The sequence below is a fragment of the Pyrenophora tritici-repentis genome, chromosome 10 (assembly GCF_003171515.1).
Source record: "Pyrenophora tritici-repentis strain M4 chromosome 10, whole genome shotgun sequence".
NCBI classification, from domain to species: domain Eukaryota; kingdom Fungi; phylum Ascomycota; class Dothideomycetes; order Pleosporales; family Pleosporaceae; genus Pyrenophora; species Pyrenophora tritici-repentis.
This window is the reverse complement of record NC_089399.1, coordinates 547,963-566,889: the sequence shown is the minus strand read 5'-3', so window position 1 is coordinate 566,889 and position 18,927 is coordinate 547,963. Positions and strand designations below refer to the sequence as shown.

At 51.7% G+C, this 18,927-nt stretch overlaps 12 protein-coding genes across 12 annotated transcripts; 6 read left to right on the top strand and 6 right to left on the bottom strand.

Moving 5' to 3' along the window:
• Positions 1-269: 269 nt before the first annotated feature.
• On the bottom strand, positions 270-1,226 carry PtrM4_040480 (uncharacterized protein; the record flags this gene model as incomplete). The annotated part of the gene is made up of 4 exons (XM_001937618.2): positions 270-403; positions 456-884; positions 934-1,085; positions 1,144-1,226. The coding sequence occupies 4 exons, from the start codon at positions 1,224-1,226 to the stop codon at positions 270-272; spliced, it is 798 nt and encodes a 265-aa protein (XP_001937653.2).
• Positions 1,227-2,337: 1,111 nt separating this feature from the next.
• On the bottom strand, positions 2,338-3,041 carry PtrM4_040470 (RCR domain containing protein; the record flags this gene model as incomplete). Its single annotated transcript, XM_001937619.2, has 2 exons — positions 2,338-2,672; positions 2,723-3,041. The coding sequence occupies 2 exons, from the start codon at positions 3,039-3,041 to the stop codon at positions 2,338-2,340; spliced, it is 654 nt and encodes a 217-aa protein (XP_001937654.2).
• A 2,076-nt stretch (positions 3,042-5,117) lies between these two features.
• On the top strand, positions 5,118-7,884 carry PtrM4_040460 (DUF3433 multi-domain protein; the record flags this gene model as incomplete). The annotated part of the gene is made up of 2 exons (XM_001937620.1): positions 5,118-5,157; positions 5,213-7,884. The coding sequence occupies 2 exons, from the start codon at positions 5,118-5,120 to the stop codon at positions 7,882-7,884; spliced, it is 2,712 nt and encodes a 903-aa protein (XP_001937655.1).
• A 458-nt stretch (positions 7,885-8,342) lies between these two features.
• On the bottom strand, positions 8,343-10,031 carry PtrM4_040450 (CysG, Uroporphyrinogen-III methylase; the record flags this gene model as incomplete). The annotated part of the gene is made up of 2 exons (XM_001937621.2): positions 8,343-9,685; positions 9,734-10,031. 2 exons carry the CDS (start codon positions 10,029-10,031, stop codon positions 8,343-8,345), a joined length of 1,641 nt encoding a protein of 546 aa, XP_001937656.2.
• Positions 10,032-10,292: 261 nt separating this feature from the next.
• Positions 10,293-11,327, bottom strand: PtrM4_040440 (Rogdi-lz domain containing protein; the record flags this gene model as incomplete). The annotated part of the gene is made up of 3 exons (XM_001937622.1): positions 10,293-10,658; positions 10,712-11,014; positions 11,076-11,327. 3 exons carry the CDS (start codon positions 11,325-11,327, stop codon positions 10,293-10,295), a joined length of 921 nt encoding a protein of 306 aa, XP_001937657.1.
• A 484-nt stretch (positions 11,328-11,811) lies between these two features.
• On the top strand, positions 11,812-12,671 carry PtrM4_040430 (SUR7 multi-domain protein; the record flags this gene model as incomplete). Its single annotated transcript, XM_001937623.2, has 3 exons — positions 11,812-11,827; positions 11,879-12,359; positions 12,413-12,671. The coding sequence occupies 3 exons, from the start codon at positions 11,812-11,814 to the stop codon at positions 12,669-12,671; spliced, it is 756 nt and encodes a 251-aa protein (XP_001937658.1).
• A 325-nt stretch (positions 12,672-12,996) lies between these two features.
• PtrM4_040420 (PurC, Phosphoribosylaminoimidazolesuccinocarboxamide (SAICAR) synthase) lies at positions 12,997-13,961 on the bottom strand (the record flags this gene model as incomplete). The annotated part of the gene is made up of 2 exons (XM_001937624.1): positions 12,997-13,749; positions 13,809-13,961. 2 exons carry the CDS (start codon positions 13,959-13,961, stop codon positions 12,997-12,999), a joined length of 906 nt encoding a protein of 301 aa, XP_001937659.1.
• A 239-nt stretch (positions 13,962-14,200) lies between these two features.
• On the top strand, positions 14,201-14,314 carry PtrM4_040410 (uncharacterized protein; the record flags this gene model as incomplete). Its single annotated transcript, XM_066104375.1, has 1 exon — positions 14,201-14,314. The coding sequence occupies one exon, from the start codon at positions 14,201-14,203 to the stop codon at positions 14,312-14,314; it is 114 nt and encodes a 37-aa protein (XP_065958939.1).
• Positions 14,315-14,392: 78 nt separating this feature from the next.
• On the top strand, positions 14,393-15,968 carry PtrM4_040400 (Etmic-2 domain containing protein; the record flags this gene model as incomplete). The annotated part of the gene is made up of 7 exons (XM_066104374.1): positions 14,393-14,464; positions 14,516-14,591; positions 14,641-14,650; positions 14,705-14,907; positions 14,959-15,036; positions 15,099-15,824; positions 15,874-15,968. 7 exons carry the CDS (start codon positions 14,393-14,395, stop codon positions 15,966-15,968), a joined length of 1,260 nt encoding a protein of 419 aa, XP_065958938.1.
• A 389-nt stretch (positions 15,969-16,357) lies between these two features.
• Positions 16,358-17,102, top strand: PtrM4_040390 (uncharacterized protein; the record flags this gene model as incomplete). Its single annotated transcript, XM_066104373.1, has 2 exons — positions 16,358-17,031; positions 17,096-17,102. The coding sequence occupies 2 exons, from the start codon at positions 16,358-16,360 to the stop codon at positions 17,100-17,102; spliced, it is 681 nt and encodes a 226-aa protein (XP_065958937.1).
• A 179-nt stretch (positions 17,103-17,281) lies between these two features.
• On the top strand, positions 17,282-17,525 carry PtrM4_040380 (uncharacterized protein; the record flags this gene model as incomplete). Its single annotated transcript, XM_066104372.1, has 2 exons — positions 17,282-17,444; positions 17,497-17,525. 2 exons carry the CDS (start codon positions 17,282-17,284, stop codon positions 17,523-17,525), a joined length of 192 nt encoding a protein of 63 aa, XP_065958936.1.
• Positions 17,526-18,437: 912 nt separating this feature from the next.
• Positions 18,438-18,710, bottom strand: PtrM4_040370 (uncharacterized protein; the record flags this gene model as incomplete). Its single annotated transcript, XM_066104371.1, has 1 exon — positions 18,438-18,710. The coding sequence occupies one exon, from the start codon at positions 18,708-18,710 to the stop codon at positions 18,438-18,440; it is 273 nt and encodes a 90-aa protein (XP_065958935.1).
• Between the last annotated feature and the right edge of the window lie 217 nt (positions 18,711-18,927).

Sequence of the window (18,927 nt, the reverse complement as noted above, 5' to 3'; positions counted from 1 at the left end):
CCCAAATCCACTCTTCATAACCTTTTCTTCTCCGCCTCCTACACCCATCCCTCCCTTCCAAACTCCACTCCCCCTCATATCTGGAGACTGCGGTCCTGAACTCAACTCACTAAGTGCATGTTCGCCCGAGAGTTCAGAGGGCCCGCGTACATGGCCGTACATGCTTTTGTGCGAGCGGAATTGATGAGGCGTAGATGGTGCGGTTGTGGGGCTTGTGAGGGCGAGTTCTTGGGGGGGGTTGGTGGGGGTGGGGTAGGTCGTAGGGACTGTTATGGGCGTTGGCGTTGTAGGCGTAGGTCATGTAGTGCGGGTCGTGGGGGGACGGGAGGATGGGTGTGTGGGTTGTAGAATGTGTGGGTTGAGGTACTGAAGTTTGGGTTGGGGGAGGTATATGAGGGGGGTGCTGCGGGTTTATATTAGCGAAACCATCGATACGAGTGTGTTCTTTCACTTACCGTCGCCGGGTTTTACGTGGGGATGTTGTTGGTCATTTTCTGTCATGCCGTTGACTAGCGGCATGGTTTGCGATCTTGATATTCTATCTCGTCGCTTTTTGAAGCAACAGAAATATAGTAATAGGCCTACTATTGCTGCTATGGCGAATGCACCTCCGGCTGCTCCGCCTGCTATAGCTGCGACTGGTGTCTTGCTGTCTGGCTGTGAAGATGCGGTAGCTGATGAGGATACACTGGCCGCTGTTACAGTAGCGTCTCCCGTAGATGTAGGCGATGAAGTAGCTGTCGCACTCGAAATTGTTGTCGAACCTCCAGTAGCATGGTACGCACTGAGTAGGTCAGGCCGATTTAGGATTGCGTTTTCGAGGTCACCATCTGGACAGCCGCCTTGGGCACATGGGTTTGTTTTACAACAGCCCCAAAAAGTTTCTGCTAGAGTTAGATACATTCGAGAGATCAGCTAGAGATATGGACTTACGGCCAGCTGTACATGTGTAGAATTTACTGCCCGTGCCACACGTAGCATCCGGGAACTTTCCATATTGCGTTGGGTCAAAGGCTCCGGGATACAAGTTACCAGCTGCACAAGTAATGTCACACGGATCTCTGGCACAGCAACCGACGAAGTATCTATAGTGTTCAACGTCAGAGATTGAATGAATTATAGATAGAGGGCACTGTCACTTACGTCCCATACCCACAAGCCCACCATGTACCCCCAGACGGACAAGAAGGGGAAAAGTCCTGACGGACAGTAAGATTGCTCGACATGATCCACTATGAGAAGCTGATGAAAGCTGATATAACCCTCCCACACAGCGGAACTCACAAAAAGAAAAATACAGTGTAACACTCTTTTGTGAGGGGAGCGAGCGAAAAGCAGCCCAAGAAGACAGACGTACTCGGTGTCCCAAAGAGATGGAACAGATAAAGGTGATGACGAAAAGAAAAACCCACTTAGACCTGAAACCAAGACCTCAATCCCGGCCGCCTGAACCCCATGTTCAGCGCAGATGCATGGTTAGACGGACAAAGCCAGTATATGGCGTATGCTGCGGCTCAGCCGTCGTATTCTGCATTCGATTATCGTTAGCCACTCAGCAAATGTGGCAAGCCCATAGGATGCCAAGAACACGCCCCGTTCCAAGGCTGCTTTAAAGGTCGCATGATGCAGCACAGCTTGTGCGGCGTGGGTGTGGATTGCTGCAAGTAAGAAACTGGTGTCTTCCTGTTGCATGGCAGCTGCGATTAACGTTAAGCGAGCATGTGAGTGGCACAGCTCGCGGAGCTAGACAATGGAGCTGGAACAAGCGCAGGCGCAGCAGCGATTGGGACAAAAGCAAATTTCCAGACTAAGGAATTGAAAAAGGGAAAAGGTTGTACGATGATGTGGTGCGGGCATCGAGGACAAATTCGGGATGGGGGCGTAAATGCTGCATGGCGGCGCAGTCAGACGAATGCTTCTGGAAGTCAGATTGGGGGCTATTCTTGGGGCCAGGTAGTACTGTTTAGAACACAAAAAGGTAAAAATTGCCGAGCGTGATTAGTAGCTATGTCTCGAATGTTTGGTATTTGTAAATGAAATGATTAATGTCAAGGCCGCTCTGTCGAGCAAGGCTACACGTCAAACTAACATACATTAAAGTTGTAGGTATATACAGGTTTAGAAGAAAATAGGGTATCGGGGACGGATTTCTTTCTTATACAAGGAGATCTCCATCTCCTCGATAGTACCATGGTACCTATCCTTGTGCACTAGACTGAAAACCCATCGCTCACCATCTGCCGACAGCTCTACAGAGCTCTTCACTTTCTTACTTATGTTCAGAGACGAATTCGCCCTGAGATCAAAACTGTACATCTCTGTCACACAAGCAATCGCTTAGCTGATGCCCAATCCTCCGCTCTCACCTGTACGTTTAGCCATGTCGTTTGAGAACTCTGTTTGTTGAGGCCTGGGGGATATCTCTGGCGATTCGAGCTCTGATGGCCGTGCGGGCTCCTTGGCTCCAGCAGGAAGCTCGGAAAACCGCCGGTTATCAACGCCTTGCGAGATGTCGGCTGGAAGTTCCGAATATCGCTCTCGAGGCGGAGTAAAATCTGCAGGCAGTTCTTGAGGCTCGCTTGCGTGACTGGCGAATTGATGAAACGAGTGTTGGCCTTTGGCGGGGAAACCTTGCTGGTAGTTTTGCTCGGGAGAAGAATACGTAGGCGGTGCTATCGTCGATGTTAGCTTAGTCATTTCAAAATGGAATCAAATAACCTACGTGACCGACCGTCATACTGCATTGAGTTCCTGTTCTCGTCGTGCTTCTCTGCATTCATCATCGGTACCATCGTTACTGATCCCATGTAGCCTTCTTCTCGCTTGCGATTGCGCCTCCTACGAAGGAAGAACAGGATGAATGCTCCGATAATACCGATGACAAACACTCCACCCACTACCCCACCGACAATGGCGCCAGTGTTGCTTTTGCTTGAAGAGTCGGCCGTAGGACTTGCTGAAGCACTGGCAGTGGAGGTTGCGGAAGCATCAGCAGTAGAGCTTGCTGAAGCATAAGCTTGGAGCTGTTCTGGTCGGTCCATAAAAGCAGGTACTAGATCTCCTTGCGGACATATTCCTGTGCTGCAAGGATTCGACTTGCAACATCCCCAGAAAGAGGGTCCCGCAATGCACGACCAAAAGTTGCTGGCAGCGCCACAACTGGCATCGGGGAATTCGCCGTGATGTGTGATATTGAATTCACCGGGGCGAATGCTGCCTTGCGCGCATCCATTAGAACACGGATCCGCCGCGCAGCACCCTACGAATTTGCTTCCGCTGGCACAGGCATACCTGTATCGTATCAGTGGTGATCTCCAACGACTTGCAATGCATTGTTTACCATTCAGCTCCGGCTTCGCAATGGAAGTCGAAGAACGAAGAGTTTGCCATGACGATAGTTACGCCGATATCACAGGCTACTCGTTAGATATTTACTGGCCAAGGTGATACTTGTTGGTATATTGACAATAAATCTAAGATTAAGATGAGGAAAGCGGGATGGGTAATGTGAATTAAGCGAAGTGGGGTAAGTGAGTGAAAGAAATGACGGTGGGAGAGAGTAAGTAAAGAGAAGCACGATAACGAAAGACTAAAGAGCAAGGCGTAGCCGTTTACCGTAGTTCCGAAGATGAACAGCACGAGGTTAGCATGTAGTAGAGGGAGAACGCCTGAACGCATCCTTGCCTTATCCGTACCAGACGGTATACGCGACATGCATTCATCGAGACCTATCTTGCTCAATATAGACTAGCCATCACTTTCCTGTATCGTGGCTGAAGGGCTTGGGATATTTTGGTACCTTGTCAAAAGCTTAACCGTATATTACGTACTGGCAGCTGAAAGAAAGTAAGCGAAGGATTGACGCCTCAGGAACCTGACCCGCGTTGGGTGGCAGAGCATGGCTTGAGCGCGAGAGATTCAGCACAGCCCTCATTACAGATAATGAGAGAGACGGCACAATAACGGGAAGTCGACACGAGGTTACGGTACCCGCATCATGCCTGATGAAGAAGGTCATGAAAAGTAGCCGATCGCCCTTTTCTTGCAACACCCAAGAAGTGTCTTAAATCAAGATGGTCAGGAGAAGCGAGGCGGAACTGATCATGTTCGATTCTTTTGGTGGCTGATTTAGTCACATTCAGACCCGAGATACGTCGCAACGAAGGGCCGTTTCCTCAACAGCTACTGCGACTCCACCAGATATCAGCATTCCGCCAAGCATTCCGCCAAGAGGGCTCTAGAGGCTACAGTAGGATTGAAGGCCCCCAGTGTGATTGAAAGCGGTCACCATGTGGGCGCAATGGTGGGAACTGAGGAGTTGGTGCGGCTGTGCGCAAAGATACGTCAGCTGCAAGCATCGGCGCTGCGAAGTCGCCGATTGCACAGCTGAAGCTGAAGCTTAAGCTGAAGCTGCGGTACCATCCAGGCCCGCATAGTTAAAAAGTCCACAGACCGGTCTGCGATGATTGAGTTGATCGTCCAGTTAATTCGATAAGAGAAGAAATATAGTAGTAACCTTGTTGTCGAACAGACCTTCACACACGACAGGAAATTCTCGCCTGAAGCACTCCAAGTGGTCACGCCTTTGTTGGGCAGGAATAGGGATACTGGACTTTTCTCTACCGCCGGACTACAGTAGACAGAGCTGACGATTCTCAAGACTCATACATACGCGTCATTCGGTCGCAGCGTCCAAATGAGAGCTCAATCGATTCGAGTGGGAGTAGTAAAAGATGCAGGGCTGTTGCTGGAAGATGAGTGTTGAGTGAGGCTGGGCCTCGGCGCTCGCGCATGGCCGCGGGGAAGCTATCGATGCCAACACAGCAGAGCCATACCGCAACCTCATCCACGAATGATACTCGCTAGACACGAGAAACTTGTTCTCGCTCGGGCTAATTTGATGATTTGGTACATGTCGCACCTATGGTAGAGAGAAGCCTGGAACACCGCCCTGTGACGTGCTCCTGCATATGCCAGCCATCTCGTAGAGAACCAGCCACACTAATTCCGTAATGCACCAACCTCCCGATAGAAAAGTTAGCAGCACCCAGCGACTGCAAACTTCACCATGCTACATTCCTGCACAACTCCACTTGATTTAGCGTAATAGGGAAGATATGAGTGTGGGGCCTGAGTTCCAACTCAAGCAAACCAACGGTAGGTACGCTGCGTCGAGTGTTCAAGGTACGCATGTTGCTGACCCAAGCTCTAGTTTCCCAACCTCAGCTATCCCACCAAAGCTCACAACTGAGTGTAGCTGCTTCACTGGCTGCTTCTGAGGGTTTCTACAGTGCATCGGAGCAAGCATCCAGCTCCAGTGAAGAAAGGAAGCCTCTCTACCAGACACCGCCTTCTCAATACCGAACACCAGCACAGAGTCATGAGCAGCTAGTGCCACATACTGATATTCCAGTAACCTCACTGCGCGGGATTGGTATTCCAAGACAACAGCTTCCGCCTCATCAGCCTTCCTTTGCTCACGACCGCCCTCAGTCGCCAGGCGTATCCACCATTGCAGAGGAGTCGAGACCAGTGACGCAAGACACGAGACGATCACAACTGCTGTCCGGCATGGATACTGAATCGCAAGTAACCACACCGGGCCAGGATACAACACCATACATTCGCTTCGCTATCGATCAACTTACTCGAGATGAAGAGGTTAGAGGATCGAGGATATACCCAGAGGTTCGGCCAGAGGATGAAGAAGACTATCCTGTCGACAGAATCATCCACGACAATGGATTGGGATACATGGCGCAAGACCAGAGGACTCAGGAGCGAATGGGTCAGCACATGCCCCGAAAGGCCTTGAGACAGTCATCGACACCACTTGCTGCTGCCCCCGCACCGATGGCAACTCAACCATATAACCCACCACAAGACAAACAACACAGACGGCAGCCGTCCTCTTCCCAAAAGGACGTTTTCATAGCGCATTCTCAACCACACATACCTCTACACTTCCTCCCCGCCATCCTTCGCCCGCTTTGGTTGTGTCTCTACATCTTCCTCTGTCTGGTTGTGGTCGCTGCACTCATCTTCTCCGCTGTTTACTCAAATCGCAATGGAGGTTATGGGCTCTGGGACTATGAGGCTTTTGGCGACGGTCGCTACTTTGTTTTTCGTTATCTTCCGACTCTAGTGGGAATGCTCATGCTCCTCTGGCTCATTCAAGTGCAGACGGCTCTCCAGCGCCTCATACCTTTCATCTCCCTTTACTCGGACTCATTCCGCCTACGATCCGAAGCTGTCTTTTCGCGGTTGTATCCCACGCAATTCTTGCTACCAAGATTTGAGCACTTCCGCGCCGGACACCCCGGAGTCGGAGTCTTCTTCATCATAGCATGGCTGTTTACTTGGACGATACCCCTTCTTGCTTCTTCTTTCAATGTACGATACGACCTCGGGCGTGGCGTCTGGAGATGGGTCACTGTTCAAGGCGTCATCTGGACTGTCATTGTCCTTTACATTCTCCTCATCATCGCTCTGATTTACTTGATGGTGTTCCTCATGCGCAACCCTACCGGATTGAAATGGGATCCTCGATCTCTGGCGGATATTATTGCGCTTCTCGAACGCGCAAACAACCTCGGCGACTACACCAATTCGGAGACGTTTGAAAAGGCGGACTGGCACCTTGTTAGTAACCGTGCTGATCGCATTGGTTATTGGACTACTACGAGCCGACCAAATGATGTCTTTTATGGCATTGGTGAAGAGGGCGCGGAGATTCGACGATTTTCGGTTGAAGCTGGACGCATCAGGGAACGAGGAGCAGAGCGCGCGAACTCCGCACCAGCTGAAGGCAATGACTTTTCTATCCGCATGGACATTCGTAGTCCAAGTGTGCGATTGCGATTCTTGCCATGGTACCTGAAAGATGGTTCAGTCATCGCTTGGATAGTCATTGCCCTTGCGTTGTTGGTTGCCTTTCTGGTCATCAGCTTCATCAACAGCGCAGTCCGGCTAGGGTTCCTACCAAAAGTCTTTGCTCGCACAGGTTCCGATGGATTTTCTGCTTCAAACTTCCTCTATTCGTTTATCCCAGCACTCATTGGAAACTTCCTTTTCCTGTCCCTGCTGTCACTCGACTACTCACTCCGCGTACTCCAGCCGTACATTGCCCTGTCTTCCAAAGGTGGAGCAACCGCTGAGGCATCCCTCCTTGTCGACTACGCCTGCCGCCTCCCTTTTTCGGTCACGCTGGCAGCACTTGAAAACAAGCACTTTCAAGTGGTAGTCCTATCCTTCGTTTCACTCGTATCCATTTCCATCCCTATCATAGCAGGCGGCTGCTTCTGGACCCAATACTACAGCACCGATGACATCGTCCGCGTCTCCGCCGAGCTATCCGGCTACTACGCCCTCTGCTTCTTCCTCGCCCTCTATGCCACCAGTCTTCTCGCCCTCTGGCCAAACCGCCACCTCGCCGCCCTCCCCCACCGCAGCAACACGCTCGCCGAAATAATCTCCTGGATCTACCAATCCCCCATCCTCACCGACCGCGCCTTCGCCCGCCCTCAAACTAAACCTGAACTCGTCGCTCGCCTCATGGGCACCGCGTACGCAGAACGTTCTTTCGCCCGCTCCGTCGCCTCTCTCGTCCGCCCTTCGAGGAATAATCTAAGAGGCGATTCTCCCACCACCGCTGCTGCTATGGCGGAGAAATCTCGGAATGACCGTACGAGCGCTGAGCAGCACGAAGCCCTTGATGACCCCGGTAGCATCAGATATGGCTTCGGTATCCACGTTGGTCGCGATGGCCTCGAACATCTTGGCATCGATCGCGTTCGCAGAGGCGGTGATCGGAGTGGTCGCGAACTTGTTATTTGGGAGGAACAGCAGGACGGTAAGAGGAAGAGTTGGTCTAGTCAGGTTTGAGATGGCCTGATATGATGAACGTACGGTTTTACATTTTTTTTCTTGCTTTTCACAAAAATTTGCTTTCTTCATTTAGCATCAGCGTTTCTTTGGGTGGTCATACAAGAACTTCCTACACGGGGTTTCTACGGTTTTTCGAAAGGTCACGTTTTCACGGCTTCTAACGGCGTATATATGGACGGGTGGGTTTAGGTTCCTTCAGTGGATGTGGTTACGAAAAGGAGTTGCATGGTGTACAGCAGCAGCAGCAGGCGAAAGACGCCGGTAATGATATGTAGATGGATATGTGAATGGGACGATAACGATCTGAAGATGGAATGTATGTATGTGTATATAGAGGCGAGACTGTATGTATGACGCCTTGTAATGAGAATATATCACATATCAAACAAAGCCTCAACGACAACAAGACCATGGCGAGAATTGCGATGTTGAATTCAAATTTAACTAGATTTACTTTAAGCCGCCACTGCCGTAGCAGCAGTAGCATCATGCACGAGTCTACTAATCTCCAACTCGCCATCCCCACCTAGATTATCCAAGCCATGGAATCCTTCTTCCACCACCCATCTCTGCTCATGCTTGATAAGCACCTTGCAAGCATAGCCCACAACCAACAAGCCCGGAGGTCTGCTCCCCTCTTCCTCGACGGCAGCGCAAACGTGTTCCAAAGTCGTCCTGATGACTCTTTGGTCTGGACACGATGCCCGTTCGAGCACGGCGACTGGGAGGTCTATGGGGTATCCTTTACCGATTAGACTCTCGACTAGCGCGGAGAGACGGTGTAGAGACATCAGTAGGACCATTGTGCGTGAAGGGACGAATTCCGGGGGATCGAGAGGAGCGCCTTTGCGGCCGGTGCCGGTACAGATGAGCACTTGATCGGCGATACCGCGGTGTGTTGCGGGTATAGCGGCGAATAGCGGTGCGCTGAGTGCACTCGTGATACCAGGTAGTACACTAGGTATGAAGCCGTGCTCACGAAAGAAGTCATATTCTTCGCCACCGCGGCCGTAGATGTATGGATCGCCCTGTTTTATCCTGACTACCACTTTGCCGGCTTTCAGTCCCTCTAGGCCGAGTTCCAAGAGCTCTTCTTGCGCTTTGTCTGCATTGCCGGGAAACTTTCTCGCAATGTGGACGGTTGCACGGCGGGGGACGAGGTCAAGGATTGGTGCGGGAACAAGTTTGTCGGCAAGGATTAGGTCAGCGGAAAGGATGGCTTTGTGTGCTGCGCGCGTGAGTAGGTCGGGATTACCCGGACCAGAGCCTGCAAGAATAATGCGTCCTACTCGTTGCGGGGTCGTCGTGGTTGGGCCAACTTTGGAGGAGCTGCTACTGGCGAATTCGCGGAATAACATGTCGACGTCTGTGTCGGTGATGGACGCAAGACGGCGTAGCGGCCAGTATTCGCATATCTGGGATAGCCAACGCATGCGACGACCGCGGGCTGCTTCTTTGCTCTCTTCCAAGATTAACTTGTTGAACGTGGCTGGCTGCCCACTGTCTTCTTCTTCTGCCTCGATATCTTGCGACAGTTCGGCTGCATGATCTTCCTCCCATATACGTCTTCGTAGTGTGCCTAGTCTCTCCACTGCTTCACCCAGACGTGGGGGTAGCGATGCAGCAATCTCTCTCCGGATTCTTGCGGAGAGCTTACAACCCTTTCCAGATGTTGTTATACCAATCTGCAGAGGACCATCGCAGTGTGTGGAGAGGAGCGTGAAAGAGCAGAGATTCGGTGCATCGGCGACATTAATGGGTATGCGTAGTCTCCGGCAAAGACTAGATATTTGGGTTGCTGTGGCGAGTCAGAAGAAGTCCTGAGGGGTTGACCGTCAAAGCGTACATGATGCCTGTTTGCCTGCCGCAGTCACAAAGACAGCGTCTACGACGCCATCTACTTCGGCTCTTCCAAGTGTTGTCAAATCCTCCTCTTGGAAACTTCGCTTCACCCAGTGCACTTGGCCCGCCTCGATGCGCTTGGCTAGACCATAATGCAGTGTGGAATCTTCTGGTGCGAGGAGTATTGGCTTCGCACCAACTTCTATCGAACGCGAGCATCGTGCAGCTGCCAGTGGGTTGGAACCGATTATAAGGTGGATGTGGGATGTGGCATCAACTGCCGTGAGGAGTGCAGGCGCCATGATGGAAACTAAAATGGGGAAAAGTGGTGGTGACTTGCAATTCTCAGAAGAGGGGCAATTGTATTAGTAGGGAATATGTCGATGCGATTACTCCTCGGCGGCGGTATTGGTCATGCACATTCCCATTATTTGTTCCGATAGCGACGAGCCGATATGGCGCGATCCCCACTAACGGCATCCCCGCGGAAAAAGGTGACATCTGAGTGGTGCACACAACCAATGGCAGATGGTGCAATCGACTGCTTGCAAACTCGAGTGGAGTTAGTCAATCTGCTCGTCACGACCCATGACAATGTTGAGCGCTTTTCGGCTCAGCATCAGGCTGTGTCCAAGGGCGTTGAGCTTTGCCGAGGCGGAGATGAGGGCTGGATCTTGGCTCTCAACTCGTATCTTCTCTTTTACGCGGACGTCTTGGTCTTTATATTTGAATGTGCGGTCAGCCTCATCATGCGCAGGGGCTCGTGTAGCACCGAGGGCTGATGCGAAAGTGTTGCGAAGGCTGAATCCGGTGAGCGATGAGCTGTCGCCGGCCTGATGTGGCTCGAGAGTACGGATTTCGAGAACGAGAGCTGCATCGAAGACGAACAAGTGAAAGGAGACAGTAGGTGGTAGAGGGGGTTCGAAGGTCTGGAGTCATTGTTAGTGTTGTAGGACAGTTGTGGTCTGCCATAGACAGCTACCTTTTCATCTACCGCATTTTCCCACCATGGCACCTGCACATCCGAGTGACCCTTGAGTGATGCTTGGGCCTCGATTATGTGATCATGTAGCAACTGCAGCTGGCCGGCGACGAAGTTGGCATTGGTAGCATCTCCTCCCCATGTCGCAACGTCAATGGCATCTAAGCAGCTATTGATGGACGTGCGTATTGAAATAAGCTGAGGCACGACGAGTGTAGGGGCGTGTGGTGCAGAAGAGATGGTAAGGTCGTAGGTCAGAGAGCCTTTGGGCGGTGGGAGGCTTGCAAGGCGTAGCTTGATGTTCTGCCGATGGTCAGTATGCATGGAATCGCGACGGGCATCGCGGAGACTGGCGGAGACATACGCCTTTGGTGATGCGAGTACCGATGCGCGTAACGAGCCCTTTGAGGCTCTCAGAGCGTACAGAGGATAGCACAAGCGTCGAAGCATTCTCAGAGGGCGCAAGCAGGGCAGCGCACTCTTCTAGACCTGCTTTCAGCGACTGTAGCGTCTCACCCAGCTGCACCAACAGCCACTCGAGCTCGCGGGCTTGCGACGCCGCCTGCTCCCGAGCAAGACGATCGTCATCGATGGGCGGCCACACGGCGGTGGACATGGCGACGATATACTTGATGTAGTTGCAAGGCCTACTTGGTCATGCACGGCGAAGCAGGTAGTTGGTATCAGTATGCTGCAGAGCGTTGGCCTCGGTTGTACCCGAGCCAGGTGCGTACCGGTATCCCTGCATTCATGACACCTGAAAGCGTCCTGCGTCTATACTTGAGCAACGAAACACGCGCTTCGAGACTCTTTGGATCAGCCGCATCCGCCAATATGCTTCAGGTAAGTCCCGCGCCTTTTCTTCTCCCGCATCGCTCGGGATGAGGCAAAGCGCCAGTGACGGTGTAGCGACCTAGTGAGGCCGTCATTGAGCTAGCGGTACAGCCAGGCCATTCACCCGCCTACGTCATCGTCTCGCCAACAATTCTTAAACCAGCTTGCACGCCCAATCGTCCGTCTTTAATAGCACTGTTGCCGTGCACCGTACCGCTGCTGTAATCTTAACTTAATCCATTCCCGTCCTTGCGACACTCTTTGCCATGGCAGGCCCGGCTAGTGCGTTGTTACTTCCTTTTTCAGCTGTGCATCTACTAACATGCTACCTAGGACCCTTTCTTGCCTTTGGCTCGTTGATACTTGTCGCTGCTGGAATCCTCCTTCAATTCCTCAACATTCTGACTGGCGGCGTCAACGATTCTCCGCTCGACAAGTTCTACTTTCTCCAAGCATCCACAAACGGCATCCCCAACGCACGAAACCCGACACGATGGACTTTCTTCGCCATCTGCGGTGCCGACCCATCTTCAGGACGCAACGCCAATTGTGGTGCACCTGTTCCAGCCCTTCCCTTCGACCCTCCTAGGAACTTTGGAAGCCAGCAGAACATTCCTGAGCAGTTCATTGGCACATACCAGTACTACTACCTGTCTCGCTTCATGTTCGCATTTTACCTCATCGCTCTCTTCTTTGCTGCTGTTGCTCTCGTGTCTGGTCTTCTTGCTCTGTGCAGCCGTCTTGGAGGATACCTATCTTCCCTGATGACTTCCATTGCCCTGTTCTTCCAGACACTTGCTGCTGCTCTCATGACGTAAGTTTGTCACTGCTCCAAATACCTGCGAAACAGTACTAATGCCAAACTAGCGCATGGGTTATCAAAGGTCGCGATGCCTTCCGATCTGCCGGTTTCGAAGCAAGCATTGGAAGATATTTGATGGGTTTCACCTGGGCTGCTGTAGCCTGTTTCTTCCTGGCTACCATCATGTTCTGTCTCGGTGGCCGCCTTGGAAACGATAGTTCTTCCGGAATGCGTCGAAGCCGCTCTGCCAAGTCGAACCGTAACCGAGGAAGCTTCTTGGAAACCGATTCCCAGCGGAGGGTTAAGAGCGAGTACTCAGTGTAAACTGATTCACCGTGGGAGATATATGAGGAGGCAGATTACAAGGGTAAAATGTTTCATGTTTACGCTACGATATCCATGATTTGATTTAATGTATACGAATGTTATTTATAGTTAATGGCAAGTGAATGAACAAAACATCATCACATATACATACATGTCAAAGGATGACTGTTTGACTTCTGAGGGCTGTGGGACATCTATGGGTCTATATTGCAAGACTCAGTATTTATGTCAATTCTTTTCATTGACGGGCAGTCGTAAACTACACACTAGGGCGCCATCCCACTAGGCTTCCCCTACCATTTCCTACCATCTTATTCCTCGCTTATCCACTCTTCCCCGTAAGCTTCTCGCACGCCTCCCGATACTTCGCTGCCGTCCTCTCAACCACATCCTCCGGCACCTTGACCCCCTCCTTCCCCTTCAGCCCATTGCTCGTCAACCAGTCCCTCAAAAACTGCTTATCGAAACTCGGCTGTGCCTTGCCCAGATTGCTCTCCCAAGACTCTTTTGGCCAAAACCTCGAGCTATCGGGCGTCAAGACCTCATCTACCAACACAACCTCACTCCCCTCATCAACCCCAAACTCAAATTTGGTGTCCGCAAGGATAATCCCCACTTCCTCCGCACGCTCCGCAGCAGCCTGGTAAATCGCCAACGACAACTCCTCAACCTTCTTCGCTACCTTCTCATCGCCAATCAACTCTCTAGCTTTTTCTGGAGATATATTTTCATCCTTGCCGCCGACGTCTGCTTTGGTGCTTGGCGTCCAGAGCGGTTCCGGTAACTTCTGACCTTCAATCAATCCAGTAGGCATCTTGATACCGTTGACGGTTCCCGATTTGGTGTACTCTGACCATCCTGATCCCGTGATGTAGCCGCGGACTATGGATTCAATGGGCAGGATACGTAGGCGGCGGACTTGCATGGATCGATCTTTTAGATCGGTTTGGTTTGAGAGGGCTGCTGGGAGGGAGGAGGTAAGGAAGTGGGTTTTTAGACCTGGGACTTGGGTGGGGAGGTGGTGGAACCAGTATATGCTCATGGCGGTTAGGAGGGCGCCTTTGCCGGGGATGCCCTGGTGTTGAATTTATTAGAAATCTGGTTTGTTCCTTTTGAGGCGACTGTAGAACTCACATTTTCCATAATCACATCATATGCTGATATGCGGTCACTGGCGACGAAGAGTAGTGTGTCATCGTCGATGGCATATAGATCGCGGACTTTGCCAGAGGCAACTTTTGGCAGCTTGCCTTCGATGTCAATATTTGTGACTGCTGATGTCAACATTTTGACCGTCGTTGTATTGGGAGTTGCTAAGGATGACTGTTTGGGAAGATTTTATGCGGCTGTCCGTCGAGTATTTTGTACCTGCAACCAGTTCGCGGGGCCTGTGGCGCATGCGATGTGGCGGTGCTAGCGGGCTTTGGTTTGTGATGGCTGCACGAGACCAATGCGGACGGTTAAAGGTAGCGCTGCAGGTCTTGGGCTATTTGGATTCCATTCATGCGAATACACTTGTTATCGCCATGAACATAGCTGCTCAGCGAAAGTCCGACTTTGTAGAGTTGGACAAGCCCGCAGCTCAGCCCGGCCACACGTGCCAGGGCGTAGATCAGCTCACGCCAAACTTCATCGGATAGATCAACCCCGGGACCACACCTTACGGACCACCTCTCCACCCATCAACTCACTCCACGTAAACATCACACAAATTCCACATGTCTTCCGTTCAGTTCACGGCCTTGATACGTTTCCCGTTCATCCGGGGTGACTTTGAAGACCCGCCGCAGGTAATATACATCAGTCTACGCTCCGGGAGCTTCATCTAATCAATGTAACAGGCCCAGTGGGATGCTGAAAGGGATCGTCAACTATGGGAGGTTATATCAAAAACTTCAAAGACCAGTGATCTGGACTGTGAGTATTTGTCGATACGAATCTCGTACTGAGCGCTAATATGTCATAGGGGTCGATTTGTATGCATTCGCCTCCCTAGTTATGCTGCCTTGGCCTTGCTGACTATATCGTAGAGCAGACAAGTTTCAGGTTCCACCAACGTTTCTTCTACAACAGGCAGCATGGCTTTACGAGAGACACCTGGACCATGTTCGAAATCAGATGAAGAGGGTTAGTATTTCGAATGCTAATCCATCGCCATCGCCAACAGGTGGTAGCACCCTGACCGCTATAGGCGGTGTCGCGATGCGAAGGGGAGGGAGCGCTGGATCAGGAGGTATTTATACATTTGATGATGCTTCTAGAAGACTGATGTTAAGTTGAGTAGCAGGGAGGGCTCCTTCAGCTCTGGCTGGGCATTCAAGAGATAGCCCTAGTTTGCGAGGTGCTGAGATAACGATGCCTGGTAAGTACACTGAAGCGTGTGATACATGCATTCTACGCAACGGATTTACTCACATATCTCAGCCCCGTCACTATCGAGGACACCGTCAACAACTACGATCACGCAATCCCGGGCGCTAGCTCAAGTACCTACTCGGAATCTGTCTACACGCTCTAATCAGCGTCCTGGTCTGACGAGTCGAAACTCTGGGGATACTCCGCGGACTCCTATCGTAACTTCTGCTAATTATCGAGACGAAGAGACAGCATCTCCAGATATTGCCGAGTCGTCGTCTTCAAGCTCATCGTCATTGTCTGACACCGATCATCCCGCTCATCGAAGTCAACTGTTCAAGCGCCCGCCACGCTTCCAGCAGAAGAGGATGCGTGATCTGGCTACTTTTGAGGAAGGCGATGGTATTCAAGAGATTGACGACTCGGGTTCGCATGAGACTAGTCTGCCCTTTGCCTCGGCTGCGAGGACGCAGCCAAGCAGTAGCAAGTACCCCCAAGACACACACCGTGCTAGTAGCAGAGCCGAGCAGAAGATGCCCCAGAATGACACGAGAAAGGCGCCGCCGTCAAGACAGACATCAATGGATGTGCACTCGCTAGCTACGACAGAGGCAGCATCATCTATGACTAGCTCTGGTGGACCTCCATCTGCAGCAAAGAGCCCTATGAGCCCGGTGTCTAACCACCGCGCTGAGCTGGGTCGTCTCGGTAGTCCCCGTCATGCAAGCCTACGGGGCAGGAAAGAAGGCAGTGAAGGTACACCTAGCATGGGTAGCAGCTTCAGCGACATTGATGGTGAGTCCTGGGCACACTTATGACTGAATACCATGCTTACATCGGATAGATGCTGGTATCAGCCAGTCGGCTCTCGAGGAAGCGCTGTTGAGTAATATGCATAACGGAAGGATGAGTACGCTTAGCCGGATGTCGAAGTGGTAGGGTAAAGAGCGCGATTGAGGTAATAATACGTCATGGAGTTGATTGGACAGAAGACCCTAGAGGCTTGGCGAATGGTGAATATATGCTGGGAATCGCATGTTATTGTTCCAACGGCGTGTTTGCGCCTAATTCACATCACAATAGCAACTAAATCCAGGCTACAGTCTTGGCATCGCGTCTACCACGTCTCTCACCTTTATCAACACCAATAGGCAAGCCTGCAACCAAAATTTCACGGCCATCACACGCTCGCTTCTAAAATCCCACGTCAACAACACGCAAGTCCGTAACCACAACTCCACGGTCAATACACGCTCGTTTCTAATATCTCACTACAACAGCAACAACAACATCAACAACACCACAATCCAAGCCCAGCAACCACCGCCATGCCACCGACTTTACCACCGCCGCCCACCCTCACAGCCATCCCACCCCATATCGACACCACTACAACCAACCTCACCCGCCTAACCGGCCTCTACATCAATGGCCCCAAAAAAATCCCCCTCGCATTCGCCTACCCCCTCATAAAGTCCCTCCTCCGCCACCCGCCCTGCCTGCACCGCTCCACTCCCACATCCTGGCCCTGTGGCCCCTGCGAAGGACACTTCACAGCTCACTACTGGGCCTGCGCCGCTGTCCTGCTAGATTACTTCTCCGACTTCTTCTGGCGCGACAGCGCACACATGCAGGCACTGTGGTTCTATCTGTTGGACATCTGGCAGGAGAAAGCGGCATGGTTGCCTTGCGAGGCGGTTTTCGCGACGGCGACGGCGTGGCGGACGGGGTTGTTAGAGATGAGGATAACGGGGATCCAGTTTGTGGGGGTAAAGGTAGAGCCATGGGTGTTGGAGCGCGCGATCGTGTTTGAGAGCCACGTTAGGGAGACGATTGATCTGATTGAGAAGGTCGTATGGGGTCGTAAGGGAAAAGCATCAACCGGCCCTGCTCCTGATTTTCGCTTGATGAGGATAGGGCAGGATGCATACAGCTGCAACTCATCTGGAGGCATGGAATCCGACCTTTCAGATCGCGTCATTTACGACCCGAATGGCAAGGCGTATGCCCCATCCGGCAACTACGAAACCGGACCTTGGGTTAGTGGTGTGAAGCCTTGGTTACAGTTTTTAGGCGTCGGTGGACCTGGTGTTGGTGTTAGTACGGGTCGTCGTCACAACAACAATCACACCAACACCGCCAACAAGCACAACAACGACAACCAAGCAGATGACGCCGGAACCGCAAATTCGAATCAAGAGGAGGGAAAAACCACCATAACCCGCTATGTCCCCCAATCCGCCATCGCAATCATGAAATACCACACAAAACGCACCTCCTACTTCGCCACCCGCCTCGACATCTACTCGCCAGACGACCCCGACGGCTTCCACATCGGCGTCGAGGATAACAGTCTGGCGTTCCCGGAAGTCTGGAAGGTAGATGAGCATTCCTATGTGTCGCAGCTGACGGGCTGTAAGACGACGTACTCGTTGAGGAATGGCGCGCCGCTTATCGTGAGACATAGGGGCTGGGGCGATGTTGATTTGGCGGTGAAGAACCCAGATCTCGTGCTCGTAGATGAGTGTGTGGCGTTGAGTAAGAGGTTAGGTGTATATGAGTCAGTTGGAGGACCGGCGGAGAGTGAGGATGATGATGATGATGATGCTGAGGATGAGGATGATGATGATGATGATGAGGATGATGAAGATGGGGAGGACGAGGGTGAGGTCGAGGAGGAGGAGGAGGAGCCGGAGAATGTGTTTGATATGTGGACTGTGGTTGAGAGTACTGTACAGGCTGAATCGGGATCTGGAGGTGGGGACGAGAGCGGTCAGGTGCTGCTCGACTTGGGTCCCATGTTTGACAACTGGTGTGGGCCTGATGAAGTTGATGAGTTTTAAGCAACTTTCTTTGCCTAGGAGTTCCAAAACGAGGCAACACAAAAGCTAGCGAAAATGTACAACACCAATTTGTGAAACCATGTTTCTATTTCACTGTCGTTCTATTTACTTCTTCCTTTCCCTTGACCCACACACATCAGAAAACCCGTCGTCATGTACTAAGCCTATGCACATCCCATCCGTCCATCTCGGCCTTTCCCATCTCAACGCCCCCCAAGCTCATTTCTGTTTCTACGCTCACGAAACCGAGCTTTGGAATGAACCATAATACCTAAATATAAACTACAGGAGATCGCCATACGCAAAGAAATAAAAACAGGTCTGAAACATAACCACACAACAAACTCCGGTGTAATGCAATGTCGTGAGCAGATCATAGCAGTGACCCGGATAACGCCACGCTGCATGCTTGAGAGAGGATAAAAAACCCGGAAATATAGCACATATTTGGCCACCAGTATAGAGGGAATAAAACAACGAGAGCGAAGAAAAGGATCATACACGAAACGAAGGTGGCCGTTCACATCAGTCGAAACTGACGTAATCGAGTAAAATAACTACTAGCTCATACCTTGCGCGCACCGAAAAGACTCAAGTTGATTGCAGTCTCGTTTCCAGTCGGATTGCCAGAGCTCTCAGCCAAGATCTCCCACCTGGGTTGAACGAAAGGGTAGTATCGTACGTCCCTTTCTTGCCGCATTTGCGGCTTCCCTGGCGCTTGACCACCCATCTGCCCTTGACTACCCATATGAACCTGACCCGCTGCAGGAGTCGGCCGTTGTGAGTAGGCAAGCGAAGGTTGCATGGCGCGCTGTTGCATCTGTTGCATTTGCTGCATTTGCGAGAGCGGAGATGGAGAGGCTTGACTCGAAGGCGTTCGTTGGAGTTGGACCGGGAGCATCTTGTTTTGTGGATGCTGGTGATATTGTTGGGATGCGCGCATGTGTTGAACCTGTTGGGCGGCTTGCAATTGCTGTTGTCGCTGTTGTTGCTGCTGCTGTTGATTCATGTAGCGCTGTTGAGGTGTTGCAGACCCGGCTGCAGACGACTGTGGA